Source organism: Lagopus muta, chromosome 33 (assembly GCF_023343835.1).
Source record: "Lagopus muta isolate bLagMut1 chromosome 33, bLagMut1 primary, whole genome shotgun sequence".
Classification (NCBI taxonomy): domain Eukaryota; kingdom Metazoa; phylum Chordata; class Aves; order Galliformes; family Phasianidae; genus Lagopus; species Lagopus muta.
Genome location: NC_064465.1, coordinates 764,890 through 784,069, shown reverse-complemented (window position 1 = coordinate 784,069; position 19,180 = coordinate 764,890). Strand labels below are relative to the sequence as shown.

General features: G+C 52.6%; 3 protein-coding genes across 10 annotated transcripts; 2 read left to right on the top strand and 1 right to left on the bottom strand.

Annotated features, from left to right (window-relative positions):
- Positions 1 to 1,449: 1,449 nt before the first annotated feature.
- LOC125686231 (uncharacterized) lies at positions 1,450 to 5,823 on the bottom strand. Of its 6 annotated transcripts, none has more exons than XR_007373716.1 (5): positions 5,775 to 5,823; positions 5,204 to 5,305; positions 4,525 to 4,662; positions 4,223 to 4,362; positions 1,450 to 2,861 (listed from the first exon to the last, which is right to left on the bottom strand). XR_007373716.1 is itself a non-coding variant. In XM_048929991.1 (3 exons), exon 3 carries the CDS (start codon positions 2,118 to 2,120, stop codon positions 1,533 to 1,535), a length of 588 nt encoding a protein of 195 aa, XP_048785948.1. In that variant the 5' UTR covers positions 2,121 to 2,861; positions 5,204 to 5,305; positions 5,775 to 5,823; the 3' UTR covers positions 1,450 to 1,532. The 6 variants fall into 6 exon arrangements, 1 of the variants encoding a protein (XP_048785948.1); XR_007373719.1 differs by lacking the exon at positions 5,775 to 5,823 and adding an exon at positions 5,482 to 5,532; XR_007373717.1 differs by lacking the exon at positions 4,525 to 4,662.
- Positions 5,824 to 8,192: 2,369 nt separating this feature from the next.
- Positions 8,193 to 16,034, top strand: LOC125686264 (antigen-presenting glycoprotein CD1d-like). Of its 3 annotated transcripts, XM_048930066.1 has the most exons (9): positions 8,193 to 8,350; positions 9,543 to 9,585; positions 9,935 to 12,130; positions 12,546 to 13,088; positions 13,275 to 13,523; positions 14,378 to 14,659; positions 14,747 to 15,031; positions 15,118 to 15,208; positions 15,283 to 16,034. In XM_048930066.1, the coding sequence occupies exons 4-9, from the start codon at positions 12,815 to 12,817 to the stop codon at positions 15,416 to 15,418; spliced, it is 1,317 nt and encodes a 438-aa protein (XP_048786023.1). In that variant the 5' UTR covers positions 8,193 to 8,350; positions 9,543 to 9,585; positions 9,935 to 12,130; positions 12,546 to 12,814; the 3' UTR covers positions 15,419 to 16,034. The 3 variants fall into 3 exon arrangements, with proteins under 3 accessions (XP_048786023.1, XP_048786022.1, XP_048786021.1); XM_048930065.1 differs by lacking the exon at positions 9,543 to 9,585 and having other exon boundaries at positions 12,549 to 13,088; XM_048930064.1 differs by lacking the exon at positions 9,543 to 9,585.
- A 574-nt stretch (positions 16,035 to 16,608) lies between these two features.
- LOC125686266 (T-cell surface glycoprotein CD1b-3-like) lies at positions 16,609 to 19,174 on the top strand. The gene is made up of 6 exons (XM_048930068.1): positions 16,609 to 16,716; positions 17,007 to 17,285; positions 17,745 to 18,026; positions 18,115 to 18,399; positions 18,479 to 18,572; positions 18,645 to 19,174. The coding sequence occupies exons 1-6, from the start codon at positions 16,656 to 16,658 to the stop codon at positions 18,688 to 18,690; spliced, it is 1,047 nt and encodes a 348-aa protein (XP_048786025.1). The 5' UTR covers positions 16,609 to 16,655; the 3' UTR covers positions 18,691 to 19,174.
- The last annotated feature ends 6 nt before the right edge of the window (positions 19,175 to 19,180 follow it).

The following is a 19,180-nucleotide window of genomic DNA, read 5'->3' as shown; positions in this document are numbered from 1 at the left end:
CGTCTCGTCTCGTCTCTTTTCTTTCCGTCTCTTTTCGTCTCTTTTCTTTTCTTTTCTTTTCTTCTCGTCTCGTCTCGTCTCGTCTCTTTTCTTTTCGTCTCTTTTCGTCTCCTTTCTTTTCTTTTCTTTTTTTTTCGTTTCTTTTCTTTTCTTTTCGTCTCGTCTCGTCTCATTTCGTCTCTTTTCTTTTCGTCTCTTTTCTTTTCTTTTCTGTTCTTTTCGTCTCGTCTCGTCTCTTTTTGTCTCGTCTCGTCTCTTTTCTTTTCGTCTCTTTTCGTCTGTTTTCGTCTCTTTTCTTTTCTTTTCTTTTCGTCTCTTTTCTTTTCTTTTCTTTTCGTCTCGTCTCGTCTCTTTTCTTTTCGTCTCGTCTCATTTCGTCTCTTTTCTTTTCGTCTCTTTTCTTTTCTTTTCTTTTCGTCTCGTCTCGTCTCGTCTCATTTCGTCTCGTTTCGTCTCCTTTCTTTCCGTCTCTTTTCGTCTCTTTTCTTTTCTTTTCTTCTCGTCTCGTCTCGTCTCTTTTCTTTTCTTTTCGTCTCGTCTCGTCTCTTTTCGTCTCTTTTCGTCTCTTTTCTTTTCGTTTCGTCTCGTCTCGTCTCACTTCGTCTCTTTTCTTTTCGTCTCTTTTCGTCTCTTTTCATCTCTTTTCTTTTCTTTTCGTCTCGTCTCGTCTCGTTTCGTCTCGTTTCGTCTCGTTTCTTTTCGTCTCTTTTCGTCTCTTTTCTTTTCTTTTCTTTTCGTCTCGTCTCGTCTCATTTCATCTCTTTTCTTTTCGTCTCTTTTCGTCTCTTTTCTTTTCTTTTCGTCTCGTCTCGTCTCGTTTCTTTTCGTCTCTTTTCGTCTCGTCTCGTCTCTTTTCTTTTCGTCTCGTCTCGTCTCTTTTCTTTTCATCTCTTTTCGTCTCCTTCCTTTTCTTTTCTTTTCGTCTCTTTTCGTCTCTTTTCATCTCTTTTCGTCTCGTCTCGTCTCTTTTCTTTTCGTCTCGTCTCGTCTCGTCTCCTTTCTTTCCGTCTCTTTTCGTCTCTTTTCTTTTCTTTTTTCTTTTCTTTTCGTCTCGTCTCGTCTCGTCTCGTCTCGTTTCGTCTCTTTTCTTTTCTTTTCTTTTCGTCTCGTCTCGTCTCGTCTCTTTTCTTTTCGTCTCTTTTCGTCTCTTTTCTTTTCTTTTCGTCTCGTCTCGTCTCTTTTCGTCTCGTCTCGTCTCTTTTCGTCTCTTTTCATTTCGTCTCTTTTCGTCCCCTTTCTTTTCTTTTCTTTTCGTCTCGTCTCGTCTCGTCTCTTTTCTTTCCGTCTCTTTTCTTTTCTTTTCTTTTCTTTTCATCTCGTCTCGTCTCTTTCCGTCTCTTTCCGTCTCTTTCCGTCTCGTCTCTTTTCGTCTCTTTTCGTCTCCTTTGTTTTCTTTTCTTTTCTTTTCTTTTCGTCTCGTCTCGTCTCTTTTCTTTTCTTTTCGTCTCGTCTCGTCTCTTTTCTTTTCGTCTCGTCTTGTCTCGTCTCTTTTCTTTCCGTCTCTTTCCGTCTCTTTTCGTCTCGTCTCGTCTCTATTCGTCCCTTTTCGTCTCTTTTCTTTTCTTTTCTTTTCGTCTCGTCTCGTCTCGTCTCATTTCGTCTCGTTTCGTCTCTTTTCTTTTCGTCTCTTTTCGTCTCTTTTCGTCTCCTTTCTTTTCTTTTCTTTTCGTCTCGTCTCGTCTCGTTTCGTCTCTTTTCTTTTCGTCTCGTCTCTTTTCGTCTCTTTTCTTTTCTTTTCGTCTCGTCTCGTCTCTTTTCGTCTCGTCTCGTCTCTTTTCGTCTCTTTTCATCTCTTTTCGTCTCTTTTCTTTTCGTCTCGTCTCATTTCGTCTCTTTTCTTTTCGTCTCTTTTCGTCTCGTCTCTTTTCGTCTCGTTTCGTCTCTTTTCTTTTCGTCTCTTTTCGTCTCTTTTCTTTTCTTTTCGTCTCGTCTCGTTTCTTTTCTTTTCTTTTCGTCTCTTTTCGTCTCGTCTCGTCTCTTTTCGTCTCGTCTCGTCTCTTTTCGTCTCGTCTCTTTTCGTCTCGTCTCTTTTCGTCTCGTCTCTTTTCGTCTCGTCTCTTTTCGTCTCGTCTCTTTTCGTCTCGTCTCTTTTCGTCTCGTCTCGTCTCTTTTCTTTTCATCTCTTTTCGTCTCCTTCCTTTTCTTTTCTTTTCTTTTCGTCTCTTTTCGTCTCTTTTCTTTTCTTTTCTTTTCGTCTCGTCTCGTCTCGTCTCATTTCATCTCTTTTCTTTTCGTCTCTTTTCGTCTCTTTTCTTTTCTTTTCGTCTCGTCTCGTCTCGTTTCTTTTCTTTTCTTTTCGTCTCTTTTCGTCTCGTCTCGTCTCTTTTCGTCTCGTCTCGTCTCTTTTCGTCTCGTCTCGTCTCTTTTCGTCTCGTCTCGTCTCTTTTCGTCTCGTCTCGTCTCTTTTCGTCTCGTCTCGTCTCTTTTCGTCTCGTCTCATCTCTTTTCGTCTCGTCTCGTCTCTTTTCGTCTCGTCTCGTCTCTTTTCGTCTCGTCTCGTCTCTTTTCGTCTCGTCTCGTCTCTTTTCGTCTCGTCTCGTCTCCTTCCTTTTCTTTTCTTTTCTTTTCGTCTCTTTTCGTCTCTTTTCGTCTCTTTTCTTTTCGTCTCTTTTCGTCTCTTTTCTTTGAGGGATTTTCTTTTCTTTGAGGGAAGGGGATTGAGGAAGCAATGCCGGTCCCACAGACCCCTCCCTATCCCACACTGTGATGGGAGATCAGGATCTGGACCACCTGAGAACCTGACATCCAGGAGTCTTTGGGTCCTGATGAGATGAGTCCCAGAGCCCTGAGGGAATTCACCGCTGCAGTCACCGAGCCACTCTCAGTGGTATTTGAGAAGTCGAGGCAGTCAGGTGAAGTCCCTGGTGAGCAGAAAAAAGACAACAGCACAGCTGTTACTGCAGATATAAAGTGTGACCCTGGGAACCACCAGCGTGTCAGTCTCACCTCTGTGCTGCAAAAAATCGAGGAGCAGATCCTCCTGGAAGTGACTCTGAAGCACACGTTCCAGTGCGTCACCACCCTCTGTGTGAAAAGCTTCCTCCTAATAAGCAACCTAAACCTCCCCTGTTTCAGTTTAAAACTATTTCCCCTTGTCCTATCACGATCCACCCTCGTAAACAGCCGTTCCTCTTCCTGCTGTTCCCCCTTCAAGTACTGGAAGGCTGCAATGAGGTCCCCCCAAGCCTTCTCTTCTCCAGGCTGAACAACCCCACTTCCCTCAACCTTTCCTTGTAGGAGAGCTGCTCCAACCGTCTGCTCATCTCAGTGCCTCCTCTGGACCCGCTCCATGAGCTCCACGTCCTTCCTGTGCTGGGGGCCCCAGGCCTGGATGCAGCACTGCAGATGAAGCCTCACAAGAGCCGAGCAGATGGGGACGATCACCTCCCTCTCCCTGCTGGCCGCTCCTCTTTTAATGCAGCCCAGAACACAGCTGGCCTTCCAGGCTGCAAGCACGCTCTGCTGGCTGATGTCCACTCATGGATCCCAGCTCATCCACTGGGAGCTGCAAGTCCTTTTCTGTGGGGCTGCTCTCAAGGTGTTCTTTGCTGAGTTTGTACAAACACCTGGGATTGCCCCTTCATCAGTGACATTGACAGTGGGGCTGAGTGCACCCTAATGACACCGAGCTGTGGGGTGCAGTGACACAGCAGAGGGACAACGCCATCCAGAGAGACCTCAACAGGCTGAGTAGTGGCACTCAGCAATGTACCTTCCTGGCCCAGAAAGCCAACCGTACGCTGGGCTCCATCCAAAGATGCGCGGTCAGCAGGCGAAGGGAGCTGGTCCTGCCCCTCTGCTCTGCGCTGTGAGGCCTCACCTGGAAGTGCTGTGTCTGGATGTGGATGTCCGCAGCGCAGGACAGACGTGGAGCTGTTGGAGAACATCCAGAGAACAGCCACAAATATGAACTGAGGGATGGAACGCCTTTCCTATAAAGAGAGAGAGCTGGAGCTGTTCAGCCTGCAGAAGTGAAGGCTCCGAGGTGATCTGGTAACAGCCTTTCAACACCTGAAGGGAAGAACAAGGAAAGATTTAGCCTAGATATAAAGAAAATCTTGTACAGTGAGGGTGGTGACACAGCGGAACAGGTTACCCAGACATGTGATGGATACCCTGTCCCTTCCAAGGTGAGGCTGAGTCAGCCTCTGGGAAGCCTGATCTGGCTGTGGATGTTCCTGTTCATTGTGTGGCAGTTGGACGAGATCACCACCAATGGTACCAGGTACTCCGGCTGGGATAATCCACATCCATCAGAGCCTCTCTGGGCCAGTCCCACTGTTCAGCAGACCAGGGGCTTCACTTCATCACGCTGGGGTGATGCTGAGTACAGCGGTCCAGAAGAGGACAATCCTTGGCTTTCTATAAAGACAAAGCCAGATCTGCTGTTCAAACAGAAAGGACTGTAGGACCCCAAGGTGGTCAGTCACAACGTGCTCTGAGAACGATGCCTTGGGATCCATTACCACTGACAAATTCGTAAAGGAGATATGGGAGAGAACCAGACAAAATAGGAACAAATACCTGTTATCCCTATGCTCGAGTGGTGCAGACCACATTATGCTCAATGAGGATGAAGCAAATGGCCACTGCCATCTGGGACTGTTCTTCAGGTCCTGGTCAATGCACCTCACTCTATCACCAGCTGTGTAGCGCATTGGGCTGGGAGAATAGACCCCATGGAGCGAGGTAAGCCCCCTGCAACCCATTCGATCCCTGTGTGAGCTTCCCACAGCCATCAAAAACCTGCCTGCATACAAACTAGTGCACAGACATGGGGCTCGCGATGTTCCGTTATCTGCTCAGCAGATCTCACAGTGCTTACACCACTGACCAGACAAACTCCGTTGATCCTTAAACCCCATTGAGCTGAAAAATTAGATCAGCTGATTTATTACACCTAAGGGTGCACAGAATGCCCTTAAACAGCTCTGCATGATTGGATGCAGTGCATAACAGCCCTGAAATAAAGAAAGAATAAATTACCCCATTCCAAAGATAAACACTCAGCCCACACTGCGAAGGAAGCAGTGTCCACGTAGAGATGCTGCCCTTATGGCTTCCATCCCTTAAATGTGGTCAGCATACTACAAAAAAAAAAAAAAAAAAAAAAAAAAAAACACACCAGCAACAACAACAGGGAGATTGCAGCCCTGAAATAAAGAAGAAACCACTTATACCCTTCTCAAAGACCAAAACTCACCCATGCTCCACAGGAGACAGTCTCCAGAGATCAATGCTGCCCTTACAGCTGCCAGCACTTAAGTGTGGTCAGGATGCCCCAAAAACAGGAAAGATCACAGCCCTAAAATAAGAAGGAATCACTCACCCTTTCTCAAGGATCAGACTTCACCCCACACTCCCAAGGAGATGGTCTCTAAAGACAGATACCACCTTAAAGGCTGCCAGCCCTTAAGTGGGTTCAGGATCCCCCCCAACAACAAGATATTGCAACCCTGAAAAAAGAAAAAAGTCACTCACCCTGTTTCAAGGGTTCACACCACATTCTAAAGAAAGCGGTGTCCAGGTGCAGTAGCTGCTCCTTCTGCTGACAGACCTTAAATGCGGTCAGGAGCACCCCAGAAAGTGAAATTACAATCCAACAATGAAGAAGAAATCAATGACCCCATTCCAAAAACAAACACTCAGCCCACACCCCAAAAGAAGCAGCCTCCATGGAGAAATGCTGCCCTTACAGCTTTCAGCCCTTAAAAGAGGTCAGGATCCCCAAAAAGGAAAGACCAGAGCCCTGCAATAGAGCATCAATCACTCACCCCATTCCAAAGGATAGAACTCACTCCCAATGCTCCCAAGGAGGAAGTCCCCAAGCAGAATGCTGCCCTTGCTGTTCCCAGCCCTTAAATATGGGCAGGGAGGGGTGGAGCCAAGCTCAGCCCTATCCGGTCCCACAGGTAAATTGCTTCCACCTGTGCTGGCAGGGCTGGCCACACCCCTCACCAGGTGCTCAATCACTGCTTCAGACTGTAAACAACAAAAAAAAGACTGATAACGAGCAGGTGTGGCAAGGGGAGTTTGATCAAAGGATGAGCAACAATGGCACGCGTATTTTGACTGAAGTTTGTCCTTAAAGGCATTCGGTAAAATTTCTAATAGATAGGGGAGCACAAATTTCAATACTGATACAGCACACAAATTTCAGTACTGATACAGCAAGATGCTGAAAGGCTGTGTGTGCAGCCTGGACGACAAAGTTGAGATAACCGGTGTGATCGGAGCGAGCGCTGTCTGCCAAACTAGAGGGGACAGCTTATGGCTCTCCAGTGAGAAACGTGTCGCCTACTTTCTTTGCGATTAAAGACCATTGTGAGAACAATTCAGGATTTGACATCCTCAAGTTTCAACCCCAAACCCCAAAGAAGTAGGGTGCCTGCAGCATGTATATACTTCGTGCAGCCCCTGTGCTCCTGGAATCAGAGATCACTGATGTACTGCAGCACCCCATTTCTGCTGTAGCATGATGTGGGATTTCTGAAGTCATCACAGATTTGGAGAAAAAACATTTCCAGAACACACTCCCCGTATAACTCGCCCGTCCATCTAGTTTCGAAACCAGATGGAAGGTGAAGATTAACAATAGATTATCGGTGTCTGAATGGTTACACAGCCCTGCTAGGAGCTGCTGTCCCAAACACTGCCAACATAATAGCTACTTGGCAAGCAGCCACATGTCAGTTCAGTCCTGTGGAACCCAGTGCTGTGGAACCCAGTTGCCCCAGAACTCTTTCATGGCCCCACAGTGGGCTCTAGAGACACCTGGACGTGTCCCAGAGCTATGGAGTATGCAGCGAGCAGCTCCAGAGACATCATCGAGCCCACTCCCAGCTCCTCAGCGCACTCTGGGGTGTGATGGTGATGTGACACATGGAGGTAACAGGCTGGGCCAGGATGTGCCGGTGCCACCACAGGTGCCATTCGAGAAGCGCTGTGGGGCAGACGAGCATCCTGAGCTGGCAGTACCGGTGATGCCCGGTGCCACACTGCTGGGCAGCCATGTGGCCAACGTGACCGCAGTGCTGGTAGTGCACAACCACGGTGAGGTCACGCACAATGCCACCGTCACCGTCTGGCACTGCCTGGAGATGGTGTTCCGCAGAGCCAGGGCCACTGCAGTGGGGGCACCTGTCCCCATGTCCACACAATGTCCCCAGTCCTCAAAGACGCCAGTGTCCCCCCAGTGCCCCCAACATCCCTAGTGTCCCCCCAGTGTCCCCCAATCCCCTTACAATGTCCCCATAATATCCCTGGTGTCCCCACATCCCCCCAGAGCACATCCCTGGTGCCCATCAGCTGCCGGGAGGCAGCGGCAGCATTGGTGACAGTGGGAACAGTGGCAGGAATAGCAATGGTGACAGCGGTGGGGACACTGTTGTGTCACGTGAGCCACCCTGTGCTGCACCACATTGAAAGCATGGGGACATGGGGGGGACGTGGGGACACAGAGGGGACATAGGGACACAGATGGGACAAGGAGATGGGGGGCACTGGGACATGGAGACATGAAGGGGATATGGAGATGTGGAGGAGACACAGGGAGGACACAGAGAAATGGGTGGGGTATGGGCACACAGAGGGTACATGAGAACATGGAGGGGACACGGGAATGCAGAGGGGACACAGAGGGGACACTGAGGGTGACATGGGGGACACGGGGCTGAGCTTTCCCCATATGTGTTGGTGGAGGTGACAGTAGAGGTGACACATAACCACTTACGGGGCACTACACTGCAGCTGGGGGGTAATGCCAGCAGCTGGGCACAAGGGGACATGGTGGGACAGGTGGGTGTACAGCAAGGGATGGAGGGACAGAGGGACAGCGTGGGGGGAGAGCAGGAGTGATTTTGGAGTTATCCTATGGGGTGACACCAGGGGTGAAGTTGAGGTGATAACAGAGAGTGACAGTGGGGGGTGAAGATGGGTGACAGCAGGGAGTGATGCTGGCGTGACACTGTTGGGGGATAACACTGGGGTGACACTGTCAGAGTGATGGTGAGAGTGTAGTGGCAATGCTAAGTCACGGCTCGAAGCAGAGATGGAGAACCTGGTGGGAAGGCAGGGCCAATCCAGAGGAGCTCAGGTGCATGCAATGTTGCTGAGTGATGAAGGGGTGGAGCCAGGATCCACTCCTTCCCAGCCCCCATTTAAGGGCTGGCAGTGGAAGAACAGGGCTTTTACTGTGGTTTCTGCCAACTTGAGGCTTTCCAATGTAGAGCAGTTTTGTTTCCTTTGGGAGTGTGCTCACTGATGCTGCGCTAGAGCTGACCTTCATTTGCTGCAACCTAGAGCTCAGCTGCTCAACTATCGCTGCTGTGTTTTCCAGCTCATTGTAGAGGTGATGCTGTGGGGATGGCACTGTGGTGATGGTGGGGTGTCACTGGGGAGGACACTGTTGGGGTGATGGGGGTGGGGATGCTGGAATCATGTTGGGGAGTGATGCTGGGCTGTGACATTGTTGGGAAGATACTGAGGGGGATATTAGGGAGTGACAAGGAGGTGAGGGGGTGTTGGGGGGCAAAGTTGTTTGCTGGGGCTGAGGTTGGTTGTTGGAGGCAAGGTTGTCAGGGGTTCTCTTCTATTTGGGCTCTGTACCATGTGTTGGCCATGCTGGTACAGCGTGCAATGGAACAAACCCTGCAGACCCAGGGAAAACCAAAGAAGGAGAGAAGCTGCAGTGGGGATGAAAGACAAAGTGCTCTTTGAAGCAGGGGACGCCCTGCTGATGCTGCGTGTTGCATCCTCTGCTGGCATGTTCCGTTTCTGTCTTTTTGGCAGTTTGCTGTCTTTCTGGGGTCGGATAGTAATAGTGCGCTTCTAGGGGTTCTGCTTCCTGTTTATGGGGATTATGGTGACACTGGGGTGATACTAGGGAGTGATGTGGGGGGCTGATGGGAGTTCACTGGGGTTTGACATCAAGGGGTGATGCTGTTGCAGTGGTGACACTGGGAAGGGATGTTGGAGGGTGATGTTGGGGTGTTACTGAGGGATAACATCAGGGAGTGATGCTGAGAGGTGATGATGCTGGGAATGATGTTGGGTATCGCTGGGATTTAATATCAAGGAGTGATGCTTGAGGGGAGATACTGGAGTGACAGCCGTGCTGGAGGGATGTTAAAGGTGATACTGGTGATATTAAGCAGTAACAATTGTTAGGAGGTGCTGATGTTGGGGTGGCACTAGGGTGATGTTAGGAGCGATGGGGTATCACTGGGGTGACCTCAGGGAGTGATGCTGGGTGGTGATGTTGGGGGGTTGCACTGGGTGATGTTGGGATGACCTTGGATAATAATAGGGAGTAAAGCTGGGGGGGTGATGTTAGTGTCACTCGGGGCTTTCAACAGGGAGTGATATTGGGGGTGATACTGGAGTGATGTCGGGCTATTACTGGGGATGACATTGTTGGAGTGATGCTGCAGGAGACACGCAGGAATGATGTTGAGGTGACGCTGGATTAATATTTGGCAGAGATGCTGCAGGGTGATGCTAGAGTGACATTGGGGGGATATTTATTGTTGGGGTATCTCTAGGGGATGACATCATGGAGTGACATTGTTCAGAGGATGCTGAAAGGTGACACTGCCGTGACATGGGGGGGACATTTTCGGGTTGTCATGAGTGATGTTGGTGGGTGGTATTGGGTATCACTTGGGGGGGACATTGTGGGCAGGTTGTGTGGAGTGACACTGGGCTGATATGAGGCGTGACTGTGGGGAATGATGTTGGGGTGTACCTTCAGGGTGACACTGGGGTCACATTGTGGGGCTGACATGGTGTGTGTGGGGGGTGTCATTGTTGGGTGGTGATGGGGGATCACTGGGGTTGATATTAAGGAGTGATGCTGGGGTGATGTTGGGGGTATTGCTGGGGGGTGTCATTGCTGGGGTGATGCTGGAGGTGACCTGGCTGCCTGTCCCCACAGCCCCAGTGAAGCTCCAGAGACGCTGGCTGACAACACGGTGACACAGAGCATCCCCATGCACTACAGGATGGGGATGGTGGCCACCTGATGAAGTGTGAGAACACTCCTGGGTTCCCCTGCACACCACAGTCCCCAAAGGGGTCTGTTTTGGCACAGCAGCGCGCATGCACCAGTTTTAGCACAGCAGTACGCATGCGCTGGTTTTGGCTCTACAGTACGCATGCGCCAGCTTTGGCACAACAATGCCCATGCGTCAGTTCTAGCTCTACAACACACATGCGTCAATTTTAGCTCTACAACACGCATGCACCAGTTTTAGAAAAGCTATGCGCATGCGCCAGTTTTAGCGTAGCAGTACGCATGCGCCAGTGTTGGCTCTACAACACGCATGCGCCAGTTTTAGCAGAGCGGTGCGCATGCGCCAGTTTTCGCGGAGCAGTACGCATGCGCCAGTGTTACCGCTACAGCACGCATGCGCCAGTTTTAGCTGAGAAGTACGCATGCACCAGTGTTAGCGCTACAACACGCATGCGCCAGTTTTAGTAGAGCTGTGCGCATGCGCCAGTTTTAGCTGAGAAGTACGCATGCGCCAGTTTTAGCGCTTCAACACGCATGCGCCAGTTTCAGCGGAGCAGTACGCATGCGCCAGTGTTACCGCTACAGCACGCATGCGCCAGTTTTAGCGGAGCAGTACGCATGCGCGAGTTTTAGCGCTACAACACGCATGCACCAGTTTTAATTGAGCTGTGCGCATGCGCTAGATTTAGCGGAGCAGTACGCATGCGCCAGTTTAAGCGCTTCAACACGCATGCGCCAGTTTTAGTAGAGCTGTGCGCATGCGCTGGATTTAGCGGTGCAGTACGCATGCGCCAGTTTTAGCGCTTCAACACGCATGCGCCTGTTTCAGCGGAGCAGTACGCATGCGCCAGTGTTAGCGCTACAGCACGCATGCGCCAGTTTTAGCAGAGCAGTACGCATGCGCCAGTTTTAGCACAGCTGTGCGCATGCGCCAGTTTTAGCGACGCAGTACGCATGCGCCAGTTTTAGCGCTACAACACGCATGCGCCAGTTTCGGCTCTACAACACGCATGCGCCAGTTTTAGCAGAGCAGTACGCATGCGCCAGTTTCAGCTCGACAACACGCATGCGCCAGTTTTAGCACTGCTGTGCGCATGCGCCAGTTTTCGCGGAGCAGTACGCATGCGCCAGTTTTAGCTCAACAACACGCATGCGCTAATTTTTAGCAGAGCAGTACGCATGCGCCTGTTTCGGCTCTGCAGTACGCATGCGCTGGTTTCGGCTCTGCAGTACGCATGCGGCAGTTTGGCACAACAGTGCGCATGCGTCAGTTTTCGCGGAGCAGTACGCATGCGCCAGTTTTGGCTTTACAATACGCATGCGCCAGTTTTTAGCATAACTACGCATGCGCCAGTTCCGGCGCTACAACACGCATGCGCCAGTTTTAGCATTGCATTACGCATGCGCCAGTTTTAGCGGAGCAGCACGCATGCACCAGTTTTGGTACTACAGTGCGCATGCGCCAGTTCTAGCACCGCATTGCGCATGTGCCAGTTTTAGCTCTACAACACGCATGCGCCACTTTTACCACAGCTGTGCGCATGCGCCAGTTTTAGTACAGCTGTACGCATGCGGCAGTTTTGGCACAACAGGGCGCATGCGCCAGTTTCGATAGACTAATACGCATGTGCCAGCTTTGGCGCCTACACTACGCATGCTCTTTTATCGATATTTCACTTGTTTTACGTTTAAAGGCCATCATGTAAATACTTCAGTATTTCGTTACATAAACTCTGGTGCTCCGCGGGGCACCACCGATCACTACAGATCAGCGGGGGAAGGAGGAGAGTCTGAGGTGGCCAGCGCGCACATTGCGCTCCAGGAGCTCCTCCGATCTCTCTCCGCTCCCTAAAGCCGCCAACAGCGGTTCCGCCCCTCGTCACAGCGCGGTGCAGTTCCTCACTTTGGCCACGCGGTGGCAGTAGAGACCGCGGAAAGGGCTTCTCCATTCTGGTTTCAAGTGACGAACACAAAGTTAAGCGGGGGGATTGGGTAGAAATGAAGAACAAATGAATAAGAAAAAGAAGAAGAAAAGAAGAAAAAAAAAGAAGAAAAAAAGAAAAAGAAGGAACAATTCTCCAAACTCAAGAAACCTGTGTTAACTGCTTATGAATATCTGTAAGAAATGATCGAATTTATATTGTCATGCTTTTTTTTTTTTTTTTTTTTTAGTTGATGCACTAAAATCTCACTGTGGCACATCTAATGATAGGGTAGGTTAGCAGCGAGCACAGGGCCATCTTAATGTTCTCTCAGTCACTGTCTTGTTAATATTTTTAATGTTTTGGGTTTATTTTTTTAGTAAATGCCTTTCTTGCATTAAAAAACAATTTAAAAATGCCAAAAAGTAAAACTTGAATTGTTTTTGAATTGTAAAAATGTATGTGGTGGTTCTGTAATGGGGAATATGCAAGGCAATTAACAGCGTTTTGCAAAAATCAAACTAGACTAACTTAACCATCTAAGTCTGATGACGTTATTATTAGAAAGGTAATGTTAAGATCTGAAATTGTGATGTCCCTGTCTCTCTCAGCAGGGCCATTAGTGTCTGAAGGACAGTGGAGTGCTGCTGGTGGGCTGGTCTCAGTGTGCCTCCTCGTGTTCCTTGTCCCTGCAGTCCATTCTGATGCGTCTCCTGGTCCCATGCTCCTTTCAAGTGACTCTTGGTCTTGGGAGGTCTCCCACTGGAGACTGACCTCAAAGTCACCTCAGGCAGGATGGCTCCTGGGACAGACTTACAAGAGGAGGAGACCATTTGTGCCATCCCTATGTGGTAACCCTTGAGGTTTTTTCGGTTCAGCCATGGGCCAGAAAGAATCCTTCCAGACCCATAGCCTGAATACCTCAGCCCAGCTCCCTGCAGAGGGCACCTCAGGGACCTCCCCAAAACCTCAGCACAGAACCTATTGGCTGCTGTGGCCACCCAGTGCCACCAGCAAGGCGAGAGCTGCCTTGAGAAGTGAGCAGTCCCTTCATCATCCTGCTGCATCTGTGAGGAGCTGCACTGCAGACACCATGCAGCCCCATGCCATCCTCCTTCTGTTCTTCTTCCCTGGGACCTGGGCAGAGCCAGAGGGTAAGTTTTAACCATGGCTTACCCTAACCCTTTCTTCTCACCTCACAAATCCTCCCTTATGGGGCTGTGGTCAAGCTGGGGGGTAAATGAAGCTGAGGTGATGGCAAGCTATGGGGGGCCCCAAGGAGCCATCAGCAATGACAAAACTGGGGACACTTACCCCAGCTCTCTTCCCATCTCCTGCAGGCTCCCACATGCTCAAGCTTCTCCATTTCGCCACCTTCCAAAACAGCACCTCCGTGCCTGTGGGAGGACTGGGACTCTTGGGGGACGTGGAAATAGGGTCTCTGGACAGCCGCACTGGGAACATCCACTACTACCGGCCCTGGCTGCGCCCATCCCTGCCGAAAGGTGACTGGGATGTCATCGAGAGCTCCATCAAGTCATACGTGAGAGATTTCAGCAGGCTGGTGCAGATGTACACCACAGTGCCCTGTACGTGTCCCTTCCCCACCCCATTTCCAAAGTCCCCTCTGGGACAGATCAAGCTTCAGTATAGTAAGGAACAGTGATCACACTGTGGCAGACTATGATAAACAGTGCATATCTGCTGGGCAGACTGGGGACCTACAGTCACCTGAGGGAACAGTGGGTACTCTCAGCAGCCACACTACAGCCAATCCTTGCCAGCCCACCAGCTGCTCTCTACTGTCCTTCCAGACACTAGCCCTGACAGGAGGGACAGATACATCACAGTTCCAGGGCTGGACATCTCCTCAATGGGCTGTGCAGGAAATCAGACCACAGGTGCCAGATTTGGGCCCTTGGGGACACTTCAGCGTCACCACTTCTCTGTAGAGTGGTTCCAGAGAAGGGAAGTGATGTGCAGTGCTCATTCCCCGGGGGCTGACTCAGTGTCACTGGGTGCTAGGGCTAAGCCCCAGCACCCCTGCATGGGCTGTCCCCGTGTCACCATCATGGCAGGGAACATCCCAGAAGGAATAGGTTGTGCTTGGAGGGGGATGGGGTGCAAAGAGACATTGGTACAGCACTGGATCCATTCCCCAGAGCCCAGCAGCCCCTTGGGGACTCATACATTTTCCCCAGGGCACCGAGAGAATGGTGTTCTCGGGAGGTGACAGTGCTGGGACAATATGTCCTTGTACTGCTTCTGGCTGCAGGACACAAACATTCACTTGACTGAGCTTTGGACCACCAGGGCCTTTTTTTGACATTGGAATACAAGAACCAGAGTTTTTGGGCATGGGGCAACACTCAGTGAGACCCAAAGTGGCCACAAAGCTGAGTATCCCACATACCAACTCTACCACAATATCCCTTGCCCCCAGACCCTTTTGTCTTCCAGTCCTCCATAGGCTGTGAGCTCCAGTCCAATGGGACCATCAGGACCTTCTTAGACATTGCTTACGAGGGCCAGAATTTCCTCCGTTTCTGCCTGGACAAAGGCACTTGGGATCAGATGCAACATAACCAGTTGGCAGCCATAGCTGAGCACCTGATGATGAACGCCAGCACTCTCAATGAGGTGATCCAAGTGCTCCTCAACAACACCTGTGTGGACATTCTGAGAATTTTCATCCAGGCTGGGAAAGCAGATCTGGAGAGACAAGGTGAGCTGATCCTGGTGCTGCCACATCAGCCCCAGACGTGGGGGCTGAGCCGTGCCGCACTGCAATCCCCTCGTTTCCATCCCCCAGTGCCACCCATCGCTGTGGTCTTCGCCCGCACGGCCGGCCCAGCGCAGCTCCTGCTGGTTTGCCGTGTCACCAGCTTCTACCCACGGCCCATCACCGTCACCTGGCTGCAGGACGGCAGAGAGGTGCCCCCGAGCCCGGCGCTGAGCACCGGCGCTGTGTTACCCAACGCCGACCTCACCTACCAGCTCCGCAGCACCCTGCTGGTGTCCCCCCGGGACGGGCACAGCTACACCTGCCGCGTGCAGCACTGCAGCCTGGGTGACAGCAGCCTCCTCGTCCCCTGGGGTAGGTTGTCCCCCTCGGGGATGCGGCTCCCGAGCCCTGTTCCCTCGGCACGAGGAGCGAGAGAGCTGACGGGCTGTGTTCCTCAGAGCACTCCAAGCAGGGGCTGAGCGCGGGGCTCGGGGCGGTCCTGCTGCTGGCTGCGGCCGCCGTCGCCGCAGGGTTGGTGTGGAGATACAGGTGAGAGCACCTCCTGCCCCGCTGCTCCTCCGAGAGACCCCCGCCCCGCCCCGCAGCGCCCATTCCCGTTGCAGGAAGCGGCAGCGCTTGGACGAGGAGCGCAGCATCCCTCTGGAGGAGCACCGGAGCGCAGCGCAGGATGGGGCAGCCGCGGGACACTACGGGGGCTGCGGCCGCGGAACGCCCGGTGAGGGGAGGGGGCACAGTTGAGTGCTTTTCAGCGCTGCACCTCGTGAAGGCGCCCCAGTGCTCGCGGCAGCTCCCCCAGCCCTGATAAAGGTACCCACCTGCCCACGAGCAGCGAGCTGCGCCCTCCCATTGGCACCTTCTACATTTTATTGCCCACCCACCGCCTTTATTAACCCTATTCCGGAGATATTTGTGCCTAATTCCCCCTCCAGCGACGCCCACCAGCGGCGCTGGAAGCGCTGAGCAGCACTGAGCTCTACTGTGCTCCGAGAGGAAAGCGACGCTCAAACACTGCCTTGCTCACCGTGCAGATGTGGGTGTGAGTGGGATTTGGGTGAAAACAGGCAGGTTTGAGGCAAACGGAGCGTGGAATAAATGAATAATTAGACCTATAGGTTGTACAGCTTGTGTGGAAATCCCAGCCCACAAGTACTTCCTCTGTGAGCATAACCGTGCTGTGGGGCGAGGTGCTCCCAGATGATGGGAGCAGCACCCCAATCTCAGCCCTGGGAGGAACCCATCCGCGCTCCTGAACAATTCCGGCTCCGAAAGCAGTGGATCCCAGCAGTGCCTCTGCGCACCTCTGGGCGGAACGGGGCTGGGAAGGGGCATGCAGAGGGAAGGGGCTCGAGGGAAAGCCAAGAGGGAGTGAGAAGTGGTGCCCAGAGGGTACACGCACCATGGGAGCACCTGAGGGCCTCCGGGGCTCAGCCCTCACCTGGGAAGTTGAAACCCCACATTCTGGGGTCACCGCCGTGCCACCGGGGTCTGAGTGGGCAGAAGCCCCACAGCCCTTCAGGGACACCAATTGCAGTCAGGAGGGACAGCACTGGAACCATCCACCCCGGCTCTGCGCTTCCCCTCGACTGAGTTTCAGTTCTGCTTTGCCCCCAGCATGGGGCCCATAGGAAAGGGGAAGAGAAACATGTCTGTTTGTGCCTGGGGGTGGCTGGCTAGGGGGAGATGGGGGCTCCTGGTCACCCCATGACCCTTTGCCCAGCACCCATCACATGCTGCAGCACCCCAATATTGGCACAAATGTCCTCACTCTCTGCCACCAGTAGAGGGGTGCAGTTGCTGCGCAGTGATCCAAAAGAAAACAAGTTCAGCCTCATTCCCTCATATGCTTCTCCAGCCCCCATCTTAGACCCTCCCAGAAACCTCACTGGCCAGCCCCATTGGTGGAGCGCAGCCTTTGGGACCCCACTGCACTTCCTCTTCCCACCATCCCTGCTGCACTGCCTTCGCTGCAGGCACGATGTGGCCTCACTACCTCTTCCTCTTCCTTCTCCTCCACGAGACATGGGCAGAAGCAGAAAGTAAGTGGGAGCCCCTGCTCACCCCAGCCATCATCATGGGACCCTATAGCAGTGTGTGGGGAGGCATGGCTAAGAGACCTTTTCCTGTGTGATGGGAATAGTCTCCAGTACCAAGGGGCTGCCCCCACCCTCACAGCACCCAAAGGGGCCCCTGTCTATGCCCACTTGCCTCTAGACTGGGGATCATGTGGATGAGCTTCTTGCCATGACACCCTGCATGTCCTTCTACAGCAGAGATGGTCACCTGGGCAATGGGGTACATCCACCATTCACTCCCCTCTTTCCTGCAGCCTCATGCCCTCCCCCTGAAGAATTACAGTTTTTCCAGCTCTTCTACACGTTGCTCTTGGATAACATCAGCTCCACAGAACTGACTGGGACGGCTCTGCTGGCAGATGTGCCCATAGGGGTGCTGGATCCGCACACCTGGAACTTAAACATCTGCCGGCCATGGGTCCACGAGGCCACGGCTAAGAGTGAAGTGAAGAAGATTCTGTCCTTCTCCATGGTCGGCATACGCAATACGATTCGGTTCATGCATGAGATGGCTACAAAGGCAGGGTTGGACTGTGAGTAGGAGGGACAGCTGCAGACCAAGCAACAGAGTTTGTGGGATCTTCTAGGGGTCTGACAGCCTCCAAAAAGTGATGGGTTGTGGGGTCTTTTGGCAGGGGCTGACAGCCTCCAAAGGGTGATGGGAAACACTGTCTCCTGAGATTTCAGTGGAGCGCTGAAATGCGTTGTGGGGTTTCTGCCCCCTGATCCTGCTCCCCTGATATGGAGGACATGTAGGATCTGCTCCCACAATTATCAGGGCCATGGGAATCACCTGGCATGAATCAGGGAAGGGGAAACACGAAGGAAAATATTGCAGGGGGACATTCTGCGGGGCAAAGTGCTTGAGCTGCCACCCTGCACTGCTCGGCTCTTCTCCTTTGGCAGCTCATGTGGTCACGGTGCCCATCGTGCCCACACCTCCCCAGCCATCTTCATGTCCCCATGCTCACATACCCTTCTGCCCCTTGCAGACCCACTGGTTTTCCAGATCCACACAGGCTGCAAGCTTTACACCAACGGAACAAGATGGAGCTTTGTCAACATTGGGGAAGGTGGCAGAGACCTGGTGACATACGACCTGAGTGAGGAGCGCTGGGTTCCCCGGAGGTCCACCCTGCTGGCTGAGCTGATGAGCAACACTCTCACTGACCTCCGCGCCGTGTCGGGGCTCCTGGAGCACATCTTCTCCACCTCCTTGCCAGACTACATCCTCATGCTGCACAAGGAAGGGAGGACAGATCTGGAGAGACGAGGTGAGCGATCCTTGGCCCTCAGATAGCCACCCTATTGCTCCCAGATTGAGTTGTGCTCACACTGAACTCCCATTGCTGCTGTCCCCAGTGCCACCCATCGCTGTGGTCTTCGCCCGCACGGCCGGCCCAGCGCAGCTCCTGCTGGTTTGCCGTGTCACCAGCTTCTACCCACGGCCCATCACCGTCACCTGGCTGCGGGACGGCAGAAAGGTGCCCCCGAGCCCGGCGCTGAGCACCAGCGCTGTGTTACCCAACGCCGACCTCACCTACCAGCTCCGCAGCACCCTGCTGGTGTCCCCCCGGGACGGGCACAGCTACACCTGCCGCGTGCAGCACTGCAGCCTGGGTGACCGCAGCCTCCTCGTCCTCTGGGGTAGGGAATGGGGATGGGATTTGGGTGGCCTGGAGCTGCCACACGCTCACGGCTATCCTCTGCTCTCTCCCCATTCAAGAAAACCCCAGTGCATCTTCCACCATCGTCGTCACCATCACCATCCTTTTCCTCACTGCCATCATCATTGGGGCAGTTTGGTGGTGGAGGCATAGGTGAGGGCTCTGGCTGTGGGGTCTGAGCTTCCCAAAATATCCGTCATGGCTCACAGTGGTATCCTCTTGCAGGAAACACGCTGGGTCTGGAAGGGATTCCCGGGCACTCCTCATCTGATGCCCACCCTGCACTGAGACCCTCACTCCCTGCTCCATTTCCAAGCCAGCTGCACCGATGGTGGTGACAAAGCAGTGCCGCACCAGCAGGGGACAGAGCAGACCACAGAAGAGCATTCATTGCCTTATGACAAAGTGTCCCTCTTCTCTTCCCCTAACCCTGTACTGTGTATCCAGCCTTGACCCAGTGTCTCTTCCTCATCCCAGTGCTCCCGCCTCATCCCTTCTCCTATACCCACTGTATGTCCCCCCTCACAGCCCCAGTCCTGTCCCTGCACCCCTTCTTCAGCCCATGTCCTTTCACATCCCAAACTGTCCCTTTTCTGCGCCACCTGTCCTTCCCATCCCACGCCCCATTCTGTCCCTGTCTCTCTTCCCAGTCCCCACATCCATCTGCTGTCCCCTGTGTCCCCTATCCTGTGGCTCTGGGTGAGGTTGCCTTGTTGGCCCTCAGCAAAATGGGAAAGAATGAGGCAAAACTGTGAAGTTAT